Source organism: Trichosurus vulpecula, chromosome 5 (genome assembly GCF_011100635.1).
Source record: "Trichosurus vulpecula isolate mTriVul1 chromosome 5, mTriVul1.pri, whole genome shotgun sequence".
NCBI lineage: Eukaryota > Metazoa > Chordata > Mammalia > Diprotodontia > Phalangeridae > Trichosurus > Trichosurus vulpecula.
The window spans coordinates 236,349,696-236,372,229 of NC_050577.1; the positions used below are offsets into that span (position 1 = coordinate 236,349,696).

A 22,534-nucleotide genomic window follows, 5' to 3' on the forward strand; every position below is an offset into this window, starting at 1 on the left:
TGACCCCTTGTAGGGTTTTCTGGGCAAAGATACTAGAGTGATTTGCCATTTCCTTTTCCAGCTCATTTTATAGATGAGGAAATTGAAGCAAAAAGGGTTAAGTGACTTACCCAGAGCCACACAGCAAGTGTCCGAGTCCAGATTTGAACCCAGGCCCAGCTATCTATGCATTGTACCACCTAGCTGCCCCCTCTGTTCCTAAGGGGAAGCAAATTGGGCTGCACCAAGTTGCAGCACACTTAGTACATACTCTAGGCAGCACAGCATCTGGATTAATAGATCCTAGATTTGGAATCTGAGATTTAGATGCACATTTTGACTTTGCTACTTATGCTCTTGCAACCTTGGGCAAATCCCTCTGACCCTATTTGATCTTAATTGTTCTCATCAGTAAGATAAAGGGATTGAACCAGATGATGACTAAGGTCCCTTCCAGCTAAGTGGTCCAATGAGAGTGTTATACTTGCAGTCAGGAAGACCTGAGTTCAAATCCTGCCTCAGACAATTGCTGTCTATGTCAGTCCACTAGCATTTATTAAGCATTTACTATATATATCAGACACTTTGCTAAGCACTGGGGATACAAAGAAAGGCAAAAACAATCCCTGCTCTCAAGGAGTTTACAATCCAATTAGGAGAAACAAACATGCAAACAACTCTGTACAAACAAGACATAGACAGAATAAACTAGAGATGTTCTCAGCTGGAGGGCATTAGCAGCATTAAAGGACACCAGGAAAGGGTTCTTGCAGAAGGTGGAAATTTGGTTAAGATTTGAGGGAAGCCACGGGAGGCAGGAGATGGCTATGAAGAAAGAGAATTACAGTAATAGGGGACAGCCAGTGCACATTCTCAGGGTCAATAGATGGAGTATTGTATGCAAGGAGCAAGGAGGTGAGTGTCATCATAACAGAATAAAAGAAAAGAAAAAGAAAAGAACAAAGAAAAAGGGCAGTATGCAACAATGAGCAAGTCGCTTAAACTCAGTCTCCATTTGTGCAAAAGAGATACTAAGTGGCATCTACGTCACAGGGCGGCTATGAAGATCTGATCCAACAGCATATGTACAGTTCTTTGCAAACTTTAAAATACAATGTAAATGCTAGCTGTTATTAAATCTCTCGACCTTTATGATCTCCAAATGAGCTAAAATGAACCCCTGATTACAACAATTAAGGGAAAAAAAGTTCAGGGCAAGGGGATACTAAAAACTCAGCTTCACCTCAGGGAGCCTAGAACACAGAATACAAAGCACAAGAAAGTACATATTACGGGTTTTTTTTGAAGAAATATTAATTCCCACGCTTCTCATAGTCATAAAAGTCCCTGTATTTTTACAATATTATTATGCTGCTGATTCTCTATGGCTGTGAATCATGGAACACCAAGATCTGTGAAGAATGAAAATCCCAAGTGGCTTCAAGGGCAATACAAACCGCATGTTGGGTTCACAGAGGTTGTAGTATATTACCCAGGAATGGTGCAAGAGAAATGGCGTCAGTGACTAATTATGACACAGAGATGAGCTGGGGGGATGGTCACACACTGGAAATGGCAGGCAACAGATGGACAACATCATTGCTGTCCTGATCCCCACAAGAGATCTAAAGAGAGGGCCTCTAGTGTACTGGATGGCTCCTCTAAGGGGAAATTCATAGAAAGGGAGAGGTATTGATTACACAGGACAGGGAGTAGAGCTCTATGTTATGATCTACCCTTACCATGATGTCTTTCCTCTTCATTTCTCTTGGAATCAAAGCTCAGCTCAAGTACCAACTTCTACCCAAGGCCTTTCCTGATTCCCTCCACATTTTGCTAGTGTCCACCTCAAATTACTTTATATTTACTTTGCATATATTTCATCATATATTTTGTGTAGGTACCTTTCCCTCCAATGAGCTGCTTAAAGGCAGGGACTGCCCTTTTTTGTCTTTTTGTCATTTCTGTCTTTGTACACTCATTGGCCAGCACAGTTCCAGGCACATAGTAGGTGCTTAATAAATGTTGATTGATTGACTGTACTGATTGTATCAGTGCCCACACCCACCGATGAGTGTCACACTCCTCCAAGCATGGAAGGAATTGTCTATCTTGAAGATCAAAGAACATAGATTATACTTACACGTATTGCTTTCTTGGTTTCAGAGGGCCATTGCAAATTTTCTCTTCATTGCCTGGTATCATACATGTATTATCAGCACCTATGACATATACATCATCATGGCTGCTAAGCTGTAACTTTTCTGTGCAGGGTGGGTTGGGAAAGCCTTCATTTGCAAAATATGGCCTTGGCTTCTTGTAGTAGGCATCATACCACTTTGTAATATTTACATCATGTTGAGCTAATTTCAGAGAATGAAAGGAGAGGCACAGATAATGATTCTGATCAGTAAACAGATGTTTTCAAAGCGACAATAATATGGTGAATCATAAGAATGTTGGTTCTATCACACTAAGAATGTGAAAAAACCCCTTATGACAAAGAGCATATTTAAAACATCATCTGTGCCTATGGTATCAATGTTCACTTTGTAGCAGTCATACATTTTAGACATAAATATGATGACTGCCAGCATTTGATGTTAGTTCTTAAAACCTATAAAATCAAGCTATGGCATAACATCTGAATCACCCTTGTGCTAGAGAGGTGTCTGATCCTGTGATAAATATTCTTTACTCAGCAATTCAGACTCAATGGTACATGGTGCATGTTTTTCAGTTACAGTTATGGTTATGGTACCTCCTGTTTCTGAAACCAGGACTTGAACATTTTTGATGGGCCCATGATCATCATTATAATAACATATTGGCATTCTGATTGTAATGGTTTTTGAAGTAACGAGCACAGTTCCAGTTGTATCATAGACTGGGATCGGCTTATTTTTAGGTCTTGCTGGTGCTGTAATAAAAGAAAAATATCTTTAAATTTGATATTTTTGTTCATGAAAAATAATGACAAGATAGCTTACGTTAATATGTTTCTGTATGTTTATGAAGCATTTTGCAAGCATTTTCTTCTCTGGTCAATACAAAAATCACTTAAAGTGGGAAGTGTGTCAATATTGCCATTTACAGAGAAGGAAACTGATTCCCAGGAAGGAAATGTGATTTTGCCCAAGGTCACACAGCTTTATGTCCATGTCAGGGCTACATCATCCCCAATTCCAGGACCTAGCAGATATATTGATTGTTGTTTTGTTTTCTCTTAGAATCTATCCTGGAATCTGTCTGGCTAGCTCAGAACTCAATATTTGTTCAGATCTAGGGTTTATTTCCTGGTTTTTTTGTTTTACTTTTAAATAAAACATAAGCAAGTCTCAATTAAATTCAACAAACAATTATTAAGCATCTACTATGTACCTGCCACTTATTTTTTAGAGCTAATTATGAGAGGTACTGTGGTTTAATGTGTAGAAGGCTCATCTTGGAGTCAGGATGACCTGAGTTCAAGCTCTATGTCAGACACATGAGCTCAGTGATCATGAGAAAATCACTCTCTCACTCAAAGGCATTCTCTCCTCAAATATTCCTTAAAGCATTTTGTCTGACCTGTTTGATCACATCACTCACTACTTTATATTAGCTATATGGTATAGTGGGATAGAATACAGAAATTAGTCAGGATGATGTGAGTTCGAATCCCACCTCAGACATTGACTAGTTGTATGACCCTGGACTTTTCTCTTAACCTCTGTTTCAGTTACTGAATCTATAAAATGAGCATCTATCTCACAGGGTTTGAGTGAGGATTATGTGAGATAATGTATTAAAGACCAAAAACTATATAAAAGTCCTCTTGACTCCATGCCCAAAACTCTATCTGCTGCACCATCTAGCCATCCCTAGCAGCTGATAGGTTATGATTGTCCTGACACATACTGACCAAGTGACCCTGGGAAAATCACTTAAATTTTCAGTATTTTGGAAAATTCAGACTATAAGTAGAAGACAAGGTGCCTTTGGTATTTCCTAATAATTTTATGGGGAGTTCCCTATACTGGTGAAATACAAGCTCTATTCTCTACTAATTATTGCTGTTACAATATATGTATTTGTTTATTAGATTTATGTTATGTAATTATATTATATAATATTTATTATGTCATGATATTATCACTATTGTTATATTACTACCATGGTTACCATTATTATTATTATTTTTGTTATTATCATTACCACTGTAAGGTTTTTGAGATAATATGAAGGGAGGGACAGAGTGCTGGGCTTGGAGTCAGAAAGACATTCAGTCAAATGCTCCCTCATATACTTGCTACCTATATGACTCTGTCATGGGATATGGCAGGAAAAGCAATGAATTTTTATTCATAATACTTTATTTTCATTTTTTCATTCATTCATTTTCATTCATTCACATTTTATTATTCATAAGGAAATGTGAGACAGAACCCAGCTTCTACCACTTACTACCCAAATCGCTCAACCTCTCTGGGCCTCAGTTTCCCCAACTGTAAAAGGCAGGGCTTGGTCTATGTGACCTTTAATGTCCCTTTAGAGCTCTAGATCTATGATTCCATTGTGAAGCCATGTGGGTTTGGCCTTAGAGACAGTAGAATTTATTTTCAAGCCCCTCTTCTGAAACTGCTTCTGTGGGCAAGGAACAGAAAGTTCCTCTAAGCAACTTAACGCTATACTTCCTAGGATCCTATATCTCCAATGGATCCAAGACAAATGGGGCAAGGAAAACATATCAACTAATTTCTGGGTGACTGGGCAATATGGCAGTTATCACAAGGAACAGAGTCTGAAGGTTGTGAAATTGAGTAGGGCAGAGACATTTGTCTGGCTCTTTGAGGTCCCTTTTAGTGCCTAATCAATGAATCTTTTGGTTTCTTTGTATCTCAGACAACTCTCGGGATTTATGTAGTATGATACAGACAGATTGGAATCTTTGTAGGAGTGGTTTCCTGTAGTTAGTCTATCAAAAGTCCTTCCCTAAAGGGGTGACATGTTTAATTCCTTGAGGAAAAGGCAGATTTGAGTAGCTCTTTTAAAAGGCAAGATGGCCTTTCCAGTACTTACCTTTAATATCCATTGTTATTCTCATCTGAGCTTTGGGCCCCGCACCAGCCCCATTGACAGCATACACCTGAAATGAGGAGATGATGCCTGAATATTTTCAAACATTTGTTATCTCAATGCTTTCTGTAATCTTCATTTCATCTACTTTATTCAGAGTATTTGTCCATTTAATGGTACGGGGTCAGCAGATATAATCTATTGAAAGAAAGACATAAACAGCCCCATAGCCACCAAGACTGGCATTCTGATGAGGGCTTCCTTAGTGTAGAATCCTGAGAACAAAGTATAAAGAGTTTAATCTGTCCTCTGACCAGAACTGATACTGATATGGGAACATGAAAGATAAAAAGTAGGTGTTCTTGATGTATGGCCCATGGACAACATCAATGGGTCTATGGATAGATTTTTAGGGGGTCGAAGAACTTGCATGGGAAAAAAAATACATCACCATTTTCACTAAATTTTAAAGCATTTCTTGCAATTTTGAATTTAAAAAAATATTCTGAGAAGGGGTGCAAAAGCTTCACCAGACTGCCAAAGTGGTCCATGACACAGAGAAAAAGGATAAAACTTCTAATAATTAATCAAATACTAAGAATGGTGCGATTAATTTAAGCAATGGTACCAAAATCCCTGTTCCTTACATTTTCTCCATGTGCTTTCTTTATCTCCTTAAACATCTGGTTCAGCCTCTCTGTAGCTAAGTAACTCCATAGTTTTCTCTAAATCCATATTCAAGATCCTCTTTTCGCTCTGCTCTGTGATGAAACTCTATTCCTCTAGGCTCCTAGTTTTCCTGTATTAAATCATTCCCCTGAAAGTTACCCTTTATACCCTTCTTCACCCCTGCCCTAAGAGATCTACAGACATAACCTGCATAATGTAGCATATACACATAAAACATTTCTGCTTGTATACAGAGTGTGTGATCAAATGTGAATTCTTTCTATTAACTTTGCATTAAAGGAATTGCACATGCAACAGACATTTTATCCTGCTTTTTTCTGCTTCAAAAAAACAAATCTTTAAGTTTGCAAATTATTTTCTTTAAACTTGACAAGCAAAATTTAGCATTCCAAAAATGTTTTTATGTTCTTTTATGTTTTAGACTTGCCCTTTGAGCTGTTCACAGGGAATGCAAGTAATATATTGCAATGAGATCATGCATATGAAATCCGATATAATTTGGCATAAAAAGCATCTCAGAGCAGGAAGACCACCACTCTTAAGAAAAATGAACAACTAAAAATGATTAGTATGGGAACTATTCTTCAACGGGATTATTCAAACCAGTTGCCAGATTCTAGAACAAAAATATATAGTGTGGAAACTGTCATCATATTTTCTGCTTTATAATCCAATATTCAAACAAACTCATAAATGATAAAGCAAGGGGACTCAAGAATTTTGCAATGTAATCAGTTGGTCAATAGCACTTAGCGATTGCTCAAAGTTGCAAGAGTGGAATTAGATATGAAGTAGATATGGTTGCTTGATTTCGTTCCATAGCCTATAGCCAGAGTATTACTCAATAATATAACATTATACTCCATATAAATAAATAGGTGTGAAGAAGCATGCCATGGTAGACAGAGAACTGGCTTTGGCATGAGGAAGACCATTCTCTGATATAGTGATGGTGTGACCCTGGTCAAGTCACTTAACTACTCAGTGTTCCAGGTGACTCTCTCAAAGTATTTATTATATATTATAGGTAAGTTCCCATCCATATCAGTAGTAGGTGTTTTCATTCCACAGTTTCTCATATCAATGAAATCTCAGATCTGGATGAAGAAATTAATCATCAAAATAATTAATACCCCACCTATAGCTAAGCAAAGATGATTCCAAGTCTATATGCTAATAATCATTCAAATGATTATAGAGAGCATGGTATAGTGGGAAAGAGTGATTGATTTGATCCTAAGGGATACCTAGATTCAAATCCTGCCCTCACACTGAGTAGCTATGTGACCATTGGCTAGTCACTTAACATCTCTAACTCTGTTTAATCATCTGTAAAATGAGGTTAGTAATGGCTCCTACCTTCAAAGAAGTAGGTAGTGCATGGGCTGGATGTGTCTGGGTGTGCTGGCAAACCCTAGGGTGGGCATTATCATTGTCCTTTCCCTGAAGATGGTGCAGAAGCATATACAAACCACGACTTTGCCTGCCTTAGATGTTCATTGTTAGAATTTAAAGAAATTATACATATAGATGTAGATGTACATACAAAGGTGAGAGACTTTGTGTATAAAGCATTCTATATATCAGCTATGACTATTGTCATTTGTTCAATAGTTCAATTGTTTTAATAATGGCTGACTATTCATGACCCCATTTGGGATTTTCTTGGCAAAGACAGTGGACAGGTTTGCCATTTCCTTCTCCAGCTCATTCTACAAATGAGGAAACTGAGGTACACAGGGTTAAATGACTTGCCCAGGGTCACACAGCCCCCAAATGTTGTCTGAGGCCAGATTTGAACAGAGTCTTCCTGACTCCAGGCCCAGCACTCCATGCACCATGGCACCATCTAGCTGTCTTAGGACTATTATTTTATAGATATGTGCACTATATAGTAATGGGTTTAGATCTGAAAAGTTACTTAGTCTTAAATTGGGCCTTGAAATAAGAAAAGGGAATAGGGAAGATTAGATGGAAGTCATAAATGATTCAGAGGAAGGAGAGAGAGCACAGCATATATGCACAAGGAAAAGTCACTGAATGTTCTTGATTGGATGATGTAGAGGGAAGAGAAAAAAAAAAGCAAAGACATTAATTAATAAAAGTCTATGAAGTTAATGATCTTGAATTTTTACTTGATTTAATTTTAACTTGATTTAAAAAGCTAGTGGGAGCCACAATCAGATACAGAGGAGAGTGACTTGATTCAAACAAGAAGTAAAATTCTAATTATTATTACTATTTGCTATCGTGGTAAGACTTCCTTAGAATATAGATGGAGGCCATCAAGAAAATGGGCGTGGTGTATAGTTATTGTGTTATTAGGACCTCAGCAAGGTCTAGGAATGTAGAAGAAGGAATGGGAAGAACCTGGTGATAGAGAATCCAGCACTTCTCGCCTGTATCAACAACTCTTTCTATGCATGGAATTTCTCTGTGAGGCAGAGATGGTGCCAACTATAAAATCCCTATTGAACTCATGAGAAAACATATCTCTGAACTTGCAGAGGTCATCTCTAATTTATGACCCAACCTCACCCTGCTTTGTTTCCATTCTATGCTCTTATCTCTTAAGAATTCCCTCTGTGTAACAGAGCTCCATGTTGAGGAAGTTCAGCAAGGAATCCAGAAAGAAATATGATATATCGAAAAATCAGAGAGGAAAATAAGTATTGCTCTCAGGTTAACATGTGGTCACTTGGGCCATACAAATTACACATAATTGTTGTCTCGGACTTATCCTGTGAGTTGTTATAAAGACTTCATAGGATCATAGATTTAGAATTGGAAGGCACCTTAGAGGTCACCATGTTCACCCATTTTATAGATGAAGAGACTACGGTCCAGAGGGTCAAGGGACCCCTTCACCCGGTGTCACACAGCTAGTCAATATCTGAGGCTGGACTTGAGCTCAGGTCTTCTGGACTCCAGGTCCACCTGTTGCTCTCTCTTTCTCTCTACTACGTTAAAGATGTGCACATTCCCCTTTCAAGATGACCTTCTAAGAATAGTATGGCTCTCGTCTGTCTGGTAAAATTTAGGTACAACACTTTCTGAAGGCAGGGAATGGGCTACATGCCTCCTTAGAGGGTGATGCTTTGCCCCATGAATCTACCTAACAAGTTGCAATTCAAATAATGACACAGTAGAAAAAATAGAGGAATAATCTTAAAAAAGAAATGGGGAGGGTAATTATGGCCTGTAAAATCTACAAGTTGCTATTTACTGATTAGCTGTTTACTAATAATTATACAAAGTTAAATGTCGTGCAAATCTGAAAAGTTATTTTCATTTCGATATTATGCTAGGTTGCAATCAAGAGTGACAGCCATAAAGGGCTTCAAACACCTCCTTTTTATGATTGATTACTCCAAGTCATAATTTTTTACCTTACATAAATGTTTGTCCTTGATCAGTTATCTCTTTCTGTTTGTTTCCATGACTCATTTAATATTGTAATCAATCACTTGCCATTCTGCATTTTCAATAATCCTTATTGCATTACAATAGGAAAGTCATTGAGACTCTAGATCTAAAGCTAGGAGCCATCTACTGGCAACACTCTTATTTTATAGATAAAGAAATTTAAGCCTAAAGGTTAAATAATTTATCCAAGGTCACATAGGTGATAACAGTTAGGATTTGAACCCAGAACTTTTGTAGGACAAATGTTCTCTCTACTAGACCTTCATTAAACCCATCTCTCAGTTATAAAGCATGAATAGCATCACAAAAAGGTATAATATCTAAACCTATAAATTTAAAATTAGGGACTTTTTCTTCCTAATTTCTTTTTACTTAGCTTAACAAACTGCAAATTATCAACCCTTACACTTATATTATATGTGTGGCCTCCTTTTAATCCTTCTAACATTGCGATGACTGATGTGTCTGTTTTCTGGATGATACTCAGATTGTGTATCTGGAAAGCAGTGGGGTCATCTTCTCGGTACACCAAAGCTTGATATACTCGGATATTTCCATTAGGTTCAGATGGAGGAAGGAAAGTTAGCTGGAATTTTGTGACTTCGTCAGGAATCTTCTGAAATGTCATGTTGTTTGGTGGGTCTTTTGGTGCTAAAAATAAAACAAATTGCTTTCTGTAGTCTTCATTTTTTCCCCAGATCAACTTACAATGCAGTTGTAAAATTCAATGTTTTCATTTGATCTTTTCATGCATGCATATAATATATACACACAAAAGTGTAAATGTATGTAAATATATATATATATATACATACAATATTTTTTTTACCAATTTCTACTAGTGCAGCTCTTGTCAGCTGCATTCAGTCTCTTCATTTCATGGTCTTAGAGATTTGACTAGAGCACCGAGAAGTTACATGATTTGCCCAGGGTCTCAAATCCAGTACTGGACTTGAACCCAGGTTTCCCTGACCCAGAAGCTGGCCTTCTATCCACTAAACCTGGCTGCTTCTCATAGATTTGTACCACCTTTACTTCATGTCAAAACTTTATTGTACGAGATGTGCTAGCAGTGTCTATTTATATATTATTATTTTTTTAAATTGTGTAGATTGACTCCAAGAAGAAAATCAATTGGAAAATTTAATTCAAGGAACATTGAGTGACTGTCTTACCTGATTCTAATGTGGTAACAATGACTTGAGCGCTTGCCTTGCCATCTATATTGGCTGAACTGATGTTTCCGGTAAATGCAGTGATAACTACAGAGTACCTTGTAAATACTTTTAAATCCATAATCTCTATGGTTTTGTTTTCCTCATTTGCCTTGACAAAAGAAACATTATATTCGTCACTATCAACCTATAAGAAAAATAAATAATGGAAAGAAACATCAAATGAAATTAAAATGAGCCAACTGCAAACATACAGGTTCTATGTGAATTATATTCTTTTTGTAATTCGTATTTCTGCATTGGATCATTCTGAGAAATTCCTCTAGCTAAAGATCTTCATTTAGTTGAGGGTGCTTATTTCAATATGGGAAAATGGGAAAAATAGCAATATTATCAATGTAATGGCTACTCTCTATTTCATGTATACATAGTACACACGTATATCTATATAGAGAGATATAGATATATACATGTAAGGTTATTTTAAGACATGATCAGGTAGCAATACAGTAGTTTCCCCAATGGGTCAGATTTGTATAAAATATAGCTGCTAAAGTGTTAGGTTAGTTCAAGCATCTTTTTTCCTTTGACAGATGTGCCTCTCTAGCCCCGCTGAGAATTAACCTTAACTAAAGTTCTGATGTACTAAGCAGACATTCATTTCCGGAGATGACCATCAAGAGACAAAGTACAGTACTGTGTCTTGCTTAGGAACATGGCATTGAATCACAAGAAGGCTATAAATGCCATTGCCTCCCCCTCCCCAGTTTTGAAAGCAATTTATTTTATGCTTGATTTACTCTTCAAAATCTTGTTCTGTTCTAACTGCCTTGGTTTCTTAGACTAAAATCTAAATCCACTACAGGAAAAAACATAAAAATCTAGTGATAGTAATTTCCTCGCTTGGGAGAAAAGTGATAAAAAAAAAGATAGAAAAGTGATAAAAATGGCTTTCGAGATTGGATTAAAAAAAACAAACCACTAGTCTTTGGCTAATGACAAGGGTTTGCAGTTCCTGGTGGGGAGATACTAGTAACATCCTTTTTCTTCTTAGAAGGAGGAAGAGTACCTCCATAGGTATTAGAACTAGATCTATGATAGAGGGAACTCCCAGATGAGGAAACGCCTTCTACCAATTCAGGTTGACAACTTCTCTGGAACTCATAATTATAGACAGTTGCCTAGATCATTGAGAAGTTAAGTGGTTTACCCAAGGTCACACACTCAGTGTCAGAGGCCAAATTTCACTGACTCCAGGGCAGGTGCTTTAACCATTCTGCCACCTAGCTGTTCAGGAAGGGCTTTTAATGATAAAGTAACATGAAGGCTCAAAAGCTAAGCATGTGGTACCTTGAAAGAGTTTCAATAGTAACAAAATGAATTTTATCTTGGAGCTTCTTTGCTCATCATAAAGCAACCCTCTTCAATGAAAGCACATCTTTTCATCCCTCTCTACCCCTCACCACCCCTGTTAATAGTCTATTCTTGACATACAGGATGCTCTCCCTCGATCCAAACTCATTTAAGCTCATGGTTCAGCCTTTTCCTCTAGGCTACCTTTTACCATCATCCTCAAGGATATCAATATCCATGTTAAATAGTGTTTTTAAAATCCTAGCTTCACATTTCCTCAACCTCCTCAAAATCTATACTATCTATCCATCTCCATCTAGGAATTCCTTGAGGGCAGGGCCTTAGGAGCACTTGGCACATAGTAAGGGCTTAATGAATGTGTGTTGACTTCATTTGATTTCTACTTCATCAATCACGCTAAATTGCTTTGGAGTTCAAACTCTTGAAATTTGAAGTATCAGTCTTGGACCACAATTTCTTATCATTTCAGAATTCCTATACCCTCAATCAATCAACTTTTACATGTTACTTTGACCTCAAATGTAACTTTTTTTATTCATCCCTCCTATCAGTAAATCAGTCAACAAGCATTCATTAAATGCCTGCTATGTGCCAAGCACTGTTCTATATGCTAGAGATACAAAGGCAGAAAAAAAGTCTTTGCTCTAAAGAAACTCAGTCTATTGGGGCATACAAACAACTATGTATGAACAAGATACATAGAGGAAAAACTGGAGATGATCTCAGAGGGAAGGCACTAAGATTAAAAAGGACTGGAAAAGGATTCTTTCAGGGGGTGGGTATTTAACTGACTTGAAGAAGACAGAAACCTGAAGGCATATGCATGTGTGTGTGTGTGTGTGTGTGTGTGTGTGTGTGTACACACACACACATATATACATATATATACACACACATACACATATATATGGGGGGAGAGGGGGAGAAAGAGATAGATAGATAGATAGATAGATAAATAGATAGATAGACAGAGACAGACAGAGAGTGAGAGAGAGAGAGAGAGGGAGAGAGCCATACATACACATAGAGAGAGCTGAAGCTATGTAGTATGTAGTGAACAACAGGTCTGAAAATTAAAAGGGAACACCAGAGAAGTTTTTAGTGGAAATTTATTTCTAAAAATTATTTAAGGAAAATCAATGAAATTTCAAAAAAGAATGAATTAATAATTTAAAAAAGGCTGGCATTCAAGAAAGAGTGGAATGCATTCAGCCTTAATTCTAAATCTCTACCTAGGTTGAATCATCAGAATGTGAACTGGGAATATTTTTCTTTAACCATGTTCATTCATTTCCCCCTAATTTGAGTCGTATGATTGGGGTGGGGTATATAACATTGAGTGAAGGCTTCCTCTTTTCACATCTTATTCCTGAATGTTGACTCCATTTGGCTGACTGGCAGTGTTTCCCTGGCATGCATTCTAACTTTGAGAGTAGGCACCGATTTGTGTACTGATTAATTCTTTAAGGAATATTTCATCTTAAAGATTCTAAAGAAAATAGAGCAGCTCTGGGTCTAGTAGGCATTCAGTCCCCCAAATTTTTCCCGGTAATAAAATAAAAATAAATAGGCTCTTGTGTGAGAGGAGCTAGGTTCAAATTCTGCCTCTGAAGCTTATTGCTTAGGTGTCCCCAGGCCAGTTACTTAGTCTACCTGATACTCTATAAAATGAAAGGGTTAGACCAGATGACCTCTAAGTCCCTTCCAACTCTAGATTTATGATCCCATGACTTTAACAGTTTTTGGATTGAATTAGTGAATTCTTTTGCCATTTGCCCAGTTTACCTCTTTAATATTGCACCAGAAATTCCCTCATGTACACGAAAATGGCCTTATTTCAAATGTATGTAACTTTTTTTTCTTCATTAAAACCTATTCAATCCTAGGAGACGCAGAAGAGTTTCAACTGCAGTATTGTTTTTCTTTCTCTTATCTTTACTGCTTGGGTAGAGGAGATCCTGGATTCTTGAAGGTGACTCTCATAAAAGAAAAACTATAGTTGGTCCTAACAAATGGAAAAGACTTTGAGGATGAATATGGTGATAGACTATAGCTGTTCTCTGTGGAGCATCCTACTTGAGCTTGCAGGAGTGCTGGCGATGAGTTAAGTAAGCTGTTCAGCAAAAGCAGCTCAATGAATCATTCAACAAGCATAGATTAGGAACCTAACAGAGTATTCACAATCTGTGTTAGCAGAGGGTATAACTCCTGCTAAAGAACTCACACATCCTCCAAAAACTTAACTGAAGTACCTTTGAAGCTTTCGTGTTTCAGGCACTAATCTGTTTCACTGGACACCAAGGCCAGAGAATTTATGACCTAGTGGCCAACCTGCCTTTCCACACTTAGCTAGCCAAACAGATACAATCTGCTTCTAGACTATGCTTCAAGGCTTTCCACCATTATAGAGGTGGAAATATTTTATTTTGATGGCATTTCCTTCATGGACATTGGTATATCTCCATACCATTTCATTAATATTAATTAATTTAGCTGAGTTCAAACATATTTGCAGTAAGAAAAGAACCAGGCACCAAAAGCAATGAAAGAAAACATGCTGTTCTGGCAAGACATTCATTTTTCATTAGAATGATGATTAGATTTCTTATCCATTGAGACAGATGGTATTATCACCATGTTTTTAAATGAAGAGAGCAACAGAATAAAGTAATATACAACATCATACAAAGTAATGAGTTTGGGAATATAAGCCTTATTTTATTAGTTGAACATTTCCCTATAGAATATAAACCTAATAGCTGACCTTTATATATATTATCATCATCCTGTGAATAAGTGAGGAAAGTCTTACCGACTTAACGTCTATAAGGTAGAAGGTTGGTCCAGTGAGAGCAGCAGGTTCATTCCAACTGATATTAATACTGTAAGGTGAGGTAGCTACTACATTTACATTTTCAGGAGGCCCATCTGGAGCTGTAAAAATGGAAACAGTCTTACTTTTTCATGTTCTGAATGAGCAATTTTAACAAACAAAATAAAAGACAAGAGAAACTAATAATTTTGATTTTATTTTGAAGATATTGAAAAATCAGCTCTAATTCATTGAAAATTGTTCTATAATCTGCTTCTTTCATGAAAGTTGAACTATATTAGATAAAAATATTTAAAACTTCAAAAATATACATTTTTATATAAAAATCATTTTTTTCAGAATGAATCCTGCCTCTCCCCTCCAAAATTGTATGAAGATAGGTGTTTCATTCACAAAGTATATGTAGACTCAAATTTCATTTGAGAAAGGATGGTTGAGAAATACATGAAGCACAAAATTATACTAGTGAACTACATCTCATACTTACTAAAGATAAAGATAGAGATTAGACTTGTGGTTTCATTGGTATAAGTCACAACTGGGTAAGGGAACTCCCTCCATTAATGCATATTGGTAGCTTTTCTGAAATTTATAGTCTTATAGAGTTGACTATAACACTGAGGGGCAGCTCAGTGGCACAATGGGCCTAGAATCAGGAAGAACTGAGTTCAAATCTGGCCTCAGACACTTACTAGCTGTGTGACCCTGGGCAAATTACTTAACCCTGTTTGCCTCAGTTTCCTCATCTGTAAAATGTAAGAATCTATAGAAGGAAATGACAAACCACTCCAGTATCTCTGCCAAGAAGATCCCCAAAAGGGATCACCAAGAGTTGGACATGACTGAAAACCACTGAACAGAAACAAGAGATTATTAAGTGGTTAAGTGACTTGCTCCAGGTTATACAGGCAGAAAAGATGAGAAGAAAGACATAGACTGAGGTCTTCCTGTGTGCCACCCTTAATTTCTTCATATTTATTGCCTTCTGAATATGAATTGAGCTGAACATATTGTTTCTACTTAGGAGTTGGGAAATAAATTGTTCATCAGTCCTTTGTGTAACCAAAGAAATATCAGAGCATTGCAGAATAGAGTTGAAATTGTCAATTTCAGTGCCCTAGGCAAGAAGCAAGAAATATTCCTGGAGCAAGTATTGCTGGGTATGTATGAATGGTGCATTAAAATCATATTTGTAACTCATGATGTGAAAATAATATAAAGTTAATTAAAATCAATTTAGCTGAGTAGGATGGATAATTAGTTATTATGGCAGATTCCATGGTAATTTAGGAGCACATGTATTAAATTTTTATACACTAGATTTGCCCTGGAGGAAAAGCCCCTATTACCCCACCCTTTGTTACAATGCTGCTTATAGTGAAAAATGTAGGGCCAACATGGAGGAAGTTGGAAGGAGTCTTCCTAATTGAATTTTTATGGTGAAACATTAAAGTGGCCTTTATGCCTTTCCAATTTTTCCCCATCTGTTTGCTGAGTGGTTTTGGTTTTGCACCAAACCTATGATTTTATTGGTATAGTGGAGTCCTGATGAGGAAGCTCCCTTTTCCAATGAAGACTGGTGTCTAAGCGTTGCCTGAGACAACTGGTCTTCCTAATTCCAGAGCCAATCCTTTATTCACTGACCCACTATCATCCTATTCCTTTTAGCTATTGTGGCTAGCAATAAAAGCCTTTAGAAAAACTCTAAAATTTGCTTCAGGAAACAGGAATTGAAATAAAGGAGAAACTTTAAGAATGTGCTGTTCTTCACAGGAGAATAGAAACCCAGGTTGGAAATAACAGGGAGTAGTATAGGAATGGAGGGTTGGTAAGCAATGTTCTAGAATCCTTAGAAGAGAAGAAAGTAGATGACAGGAAAGTTGATGGAATTAGGTGGCTCCCTTAACCTTACAGCTCACTAGAGTGTTTATCTCTTTCCTTCATCTTCATTATTCTCCCTCATTCCCATCCATCTCATGACTTGCTAGAGCTCCTAAAACAGCTCCCATGTAGTAGGTGAGTAAAAGTTACCTTGAGTGACTTGCTGTCGGGATAACTCCTTTATCAGAAGTGGGAAAGGTGAAAGGAGAGAGATGATTTGATCCTATAGGAGCCAGTAAAAATGTGTTCTGTGTCCACCGACAGTTATATACTGTTCCCAGTATACAACTAAATGCATTTTCCTCATAGAAACATTGTATGCATGGGTATGGGTATGTACATACATATGTGTGTGTGTGTTTGTGTACACAAATAAATAAATAAATACACATATGGCAACTAGGCGGTGCAGTAGATAGAGAACTGCGCTTGGAATCAGGAAGACCCATCTTCATGAGTTCAAATCTAGCCTTAGACATTTACTAGCTGTGTGACCTGGGGCACATTACTTAACCTTGTTTACCTCAATTATCTGTAAAATGAGTTGGAGAAAGAAATGGCAAACCACTATAGTATCTTTGCCAAAATGAGATCCCAAACTCAGATACAACATATGTGTATATGTATGTGTATATATACATATATATATATGTGTACATATATTATTGTGTAATGGAAAGAAAGCATACATGGTTTGGGTTCTGTAAATGCCCCTTATGTCAGTCAATCAATAACCATTTGTTAAGTGCCTACTATGTGCCACACATTCTGTTAAGTGCTGAGTGACAATAGACAAGTCATTGATACTCTCTGGGCTCATTTCCTTTATTTGAAAAACTGGGATAATAATTCCACTCTCCACTTCAAAGGGTTTTTATCAAGGAAATGGAAAAAAATGGAAGAGATCGACAATGAACATTTCAACAAAGTATTTTCTCCATCAAGGTAATGAAACCACTGCACTTGGATGCTAACATTACAGTCCCCAAAGTGCTTACACAGGAGTTAGAAATGGCATGAAAAAGAAGAAAGCTCAGAAAATCAGCCAGATTGGATCAAGCGTTTATAGAGGATGTCTGTGCTGAAGGTGGTACAATTGTGAAGGGACTGAGAGACTCATGTATAAGGTATCTGAAGCAGGGGAAGAGGACAAAAGTGTGGATCTTACTCTATAACCCCCTTCAGAAAAAAAAATAACCAAGTGAACATCAGTAACTACCAAATTATTTGCTTAATCTCCTATCTATACAAAATCTTGACTAGGCTCTTATACTCTCTGCAATAAAATCCCATATAATCCAAGCCCATAATGTCCTTGAAATACAGTATTGAATTGATACTCAAATCAGCTATAATCTCATCAATTTGGGATTTGTTGCCAACAGTAAGATTGACTTAGAGAATGTAAGATCTCATTGCCATTGTGGTTTGTTGATTAAAAACACATATGATATATGGGAATAGTTAAAAAATTATGGCATATTATTATAATAGACTAATATTATGCCATAAGAAATTATGAAATGGACCATTTCAGAGGAAACTGGAAGACTTGTTTGAGCTCCTGTAGGATGAAGTGAGCAGAAGTAGGAGAACAATTTATAGAATGATGGTAACACTAGGGAAAGCAACTTTACAAAACTTTAGAATTTTAGTCAATGAAATGATACGCTGCGATTCCAGAGGACCAAATAAAAAGCATAATGCCTCCTGTTGCGCAGGTAATAGACAAGGTACAGAATAAGATACATTTTTGGACATGACTACTATGGGAATGTTTTCCTTGGCTATGGATATTTGTTAGAGGGTTTTTATTTTTAAATTGGGGAGCAGAAATAGGAGTAAGAGAAAACTAATGCTTGTTAATTAAAAAAAAAAGTAAAATAATATTTTAAAGTACTTGATTTCAGTAGAAGAAAATGTTACCTTGAAGGCCCTCTCATCCATACACCAGGATCATTTGAGACTCTTTAGAAGTAACAACAGAAATCACCCTGTTCAATAACATCAGGCAAGGTTTAAAACAGTGTACATTAGTATGTAATGGTGTTTACCACAGTGATAGAGGAGATCTGAGGTACATACAAGAGAGATTCTATATGGATGCGAAGGTACTACAGATGATGCTGCTTTTAGAAAACATTGTTTTCATTGTATTAAGCTGTAAGGTACTGCAGACACTCCTAGAAAAGATGTGTAATAACTCATGGGAATTTGGTTAATCCATCCGCCCAAGAAAGACCAAGCAGAAAGTAATGTCTATTGTCCAAATTTCATTATTCGCTTTAATGGATATCCTATCATGCTTGTATAACAGTAAGTATGTCTTGGACAGACAATAGAGATGGGCAATGAGTTGGGCCCTGAATTTAAAAAAATAAGAGAGTGGAATTGTTTGGAGAAAAAACTGCAAAGGTCTTTTACTCATCTCAAGCTTCCTATGAAGGCAAAAGCACAATTTTTTTTTAAAAAAACTAATGTTTAACTAATGTTGCTACATGGTGGTAAGAGCTGGAATATTACTTGCCTCTTAAGATCTAAAGAGTAGTATGATTTAGAGGGCAATGGAAAAGAACACGGTGGGTTTGAGAAAGCAGTAACAGATAAAGAGTGAGGAACTCCAAAGAACGTGAGTAATGGCAGTCGTTAAAGAATTGTACGAGAGGAAGAGAAGATGGGCCAGTCACATGCCAAGAAAAAGCCAAGTGCTCCATTGCTACAGCCACAAACACAAAAGAAATCAATGAAGATATCTACTACTTTATATGGATACTCTGTGATGAACTTTTTGAGAGAATATGGACAAGAGTTGCACGATAGGCAAGTATGGATGGGTTGTAATCTTCCTTGTTGGAGACAAATCCCAACTTGATGAGAGTATAGACTGATTTGAATTTTTGAGTAACATTTCAATGCTGTACTTTAAGGGCATAATAGGCTTGGGGTGTTATTGGCTGGGCTGAGAATCTAACTGTTATTTTTATTAAATAGACGCTATGGTAAAAGATGCTTGGGGTTTCCAAACATTTACTTACAAATAAACTTTTGGGAATCTCCTGCTTGTAAACTTGGGACTGCCGAAATGTCTTTGTCTACATCTATATTTATATTTCACCAGTTTGAAAGAAATTTCAATGAAATATTATCTCATAGAATTAGTCTGAAAAATGTTTAGGTCATCTAAAACTTTGGAGTTATAAAATATGATTTATAGTCATTTATTTTACCTGATTTCCTGGCAATCAAAACAATAATTTATTCATCTAGAGAAATAAAATTTTCAAATTTTTTCAGGCATGTATCCTTTGGAATGCATCAAACATGTCTGTATACATACATACAACATGATCATCATTTCCTTTTCTTTCATCACAGTGTACATTAAAAAGATTATTAGCTAGTTAATTAAGAAGAGTAGGAAGTTGAAGTCATGGATCTATTAACCCAAAAAAGAAAGCTGAATTGTGATAAGATGATGGGAAATTGAAAATTTGCCAATTTAGCTGCTTTGGAACTAATAAACATCTTTGAAAGACTTTGTTTATCTCTCTAGAAACTGTCACATATTGATTTAGCATTGTTTGTGAAATGAGTCTAGTCAGTAATGGGCCAAGATATCACTATACCCTTTCTCTTATAAATCACAGCAATTTACTCAGTAGGAATGACCTACCCTTATTCTCTCATTCCCCTATAATCCAATCACTTCCTCTCATAAGCACTTTTCTCCTGGTTTTCACAATAATGCATTTTCTGTAACTAATAACCATCATTTCCTGATTATCATGCTTCTATCCTTGCACAGGAATGTGGATCTTATGTGGGTCAGGGTCAGCTTTCCCATCCATCTGTGTCCTGATGCTAAGGCAGCAGTTAAGTGTGTCAGCTGAAAGGTGAGTCTGGATTGCCCATCATTTAACATAGTTCTTACACAAAGTTCAAATACTCCAAGTCTATATCACTTTGACTGAGAATTTCCAAATCGTGAAGACTCCAAAATGATGGCACTTTGGGGTTCAGTAGATTCTAAGTCTTATGGTCATTTTTCCTCCAGTGAATTTCTAGAATCTAATTTAGTGTTGGAAAAATAAGGCATCATTATATTCATAATACTAGTAAAAGATGAGAATGAGAAAACACAACGGTAGTAGTAGTAATAGTAGTAGTACAGGCAGCAATACTAGTAAGAATGACAACAAAAATAGGAACAGAATAGAGACTTGCCCTGGGGGTGTTTCTATATGAACTCCATCAAAAAAGACAAGAGAAAATAATAACAAAATTAACTCACATATGTATGGTTCTTTGCAATTTATAAAATGCTTTCATCAACATTATCTCACTTAATCCAATGAGGTATTTAGTCCGTGGTATGCTAGTAAATATTTAACAACCAGCTCTGGGTGAGGGGAGGAGGGGACGTATATGCATGACACACTTTTAAGTTAAGTCTGCATTACTAATGTTTTCTTCATAGCTTTCTTAAGTCTAGAGACAATCAACAAAACAATAAATCAAGCCCTAATTTGCAGCTAGGTTTCTGAGGTATAAATGTTCACAAGGGTGAAAATTTAACAATTGACTCTTGAGAGTCCCTTAAAGCTGGCTCTAGCATACTCCTGATTTATGGAAATTATATCATCATCTCCACCCCCTTAATAGAAGAAACACTCAAGTTTTGGAGTGGCGAAATAACTTGTTTAAGGTTATTGTTGTTCAGTCATTTCAGCCATGTCTGACTCTTTGTGAGTCCATTTTGGGGTAGAGATACTGGAGTGGTTTGCCATTTCCTTCTGCTCATTTTACAAATGAGGAAACTGAGGCAAATGAGGTTAAGTGACTTGCTCAGTGTCACACAGCTGAGGCCAGATTTGAACTTAGGAAATTGAGTATTTCTGATTCCCAGCCTAGTACTGTAGCCACTGCACCACCTAGCTGCCTATGTTCAAGGTTATTGAGGTAATAAGTGGAAGATCTAGGACCCGATTTCCTTGGACCATAACATCTTTGACACAGACTCTTGTTACTGGTGTATTGGGAGAGGGTCAGTATCTTGCCTTGATTAAAGACTTAGTGTAAATATTAAAATTCAATGACTTGAAAGCAACTCAAAGTACAGGATTTCTATCTCCATTCAGGGCCAAGCTTAGATGTCACCTTTTACAGGGGTCTTTTCTGATCCTTCCAGTTGTGTTCCAATTCTTTTATGTTTACTTCCTAGATATTTTATATTGACTTCTCTGTTTATTTGTGGCTTTCCTTTAGTTAAATGTAAGATCCTTTGAAGTCAGTGACTGCTGTATTGCTTTTGTATCTGAATACCTAGTATCCATGCCTAGAAGTCATTCATTTATTAAGCACTCAGTATATGCCAACCACTGTGCTAAGCTTTGGAAACTACCACTACAAAAAAACAACAAAATCACTTCGTAAAATTCTTGTTGCGTTGATATATAGAAGGATTTGAACTTTACATAACTGTATGAATAAAAGTTCACTTATGAACACTTCTAAGAAATGATGACTTCTAGGGGGTTCATGAATAGCTTACTTTTCGTTAATTTTTGGATTCATTAAAACTAAATGCAAGAACTACTTGGATTATAGATTATAGAGCCCACTGAAATATAGGATCACATTGGACTTCATCTCCTCCACAGTCTTAGGGGATTCCAGGTCATTTTTACAAAGCACACCTACTGAGAGTTATTTTAAGCTTAGATGACTCATTGGGACACAGGACATATAAGTGGACAGAATGGTTTAGGAGAGTATAATGTCTCTAATTGTTCCCAGGAGTTCTGATGCCCTTAGGAAGGTTGGCAATTTGATTTACTCTAATGATAGCAGCTAAAGGTTTCATCCTCAACAGGCTTGAGTTGGTACAATGGAAAGCGAGATGAATTTGTAGTCAGAAGACCTGTGTTCAAATCCTGGCTCTATCACCTGGTGCCTGTGTGACCTTCTCTGGCCTCAGTTTTCTCATCTGTAAAATGAAGGGATTGGACCAGGTGACCCCTAAGGTCACCCTTTTAGCACTAAATCTATGATCCTGTGATCTCATGACCTCTAAGGTCCCATTAAGCTTTAAATCTAGGAACCTAAGAAAACCATGGTG

The 22,534-nt window shown here is 36.8% G+C and overlaps 1 protein-coding gene across 1 annotated transcript in view; it reads right to left on the bottom strand.

The window, feature by feature from the left end:
• The window catches only part of PTPRQ (protein tyrosine phosphatase receptor type Q), a 270,730-nt gene that overhangs the window by 78,693 nt on the left and 169,503 nt on the right, over nucleotides 1-22,534 (bottom strand). Inside the window, exons 27-32 of the mRNA XM_036760721.1 lie at nucleotides 14,515-14,636; nucleotides 10,329-10,515; nucleotides 9,560-9,804; nucleotides 5,041-5,107; nucleotides 2,741-2,899; nucleotides 2,123-2,342 (exon numbers count right to left, since the gene is read on the bottom strand). Coding sequence (XP_036616616.1) covers nucleotides 2,123-2,342; nucleotides 2,741-2,899; nucleotides 5,041-5,107; nucleotides 9,560-9,804; nucleotides 10,329-10,515; nucleotides 14,515-14,636 — 1,000 coding nt within the window. The remainder of the gene's footprint in view (nucleotides 1-2,122; nucleotides 2,343-2,740; nucleotides 2,900-5,040; nucleotides 5,108-9,559; nucleotides 9,805-10,328; nucleotides 10,516-14,514; nucleotides 14,637-22,534) is intronic.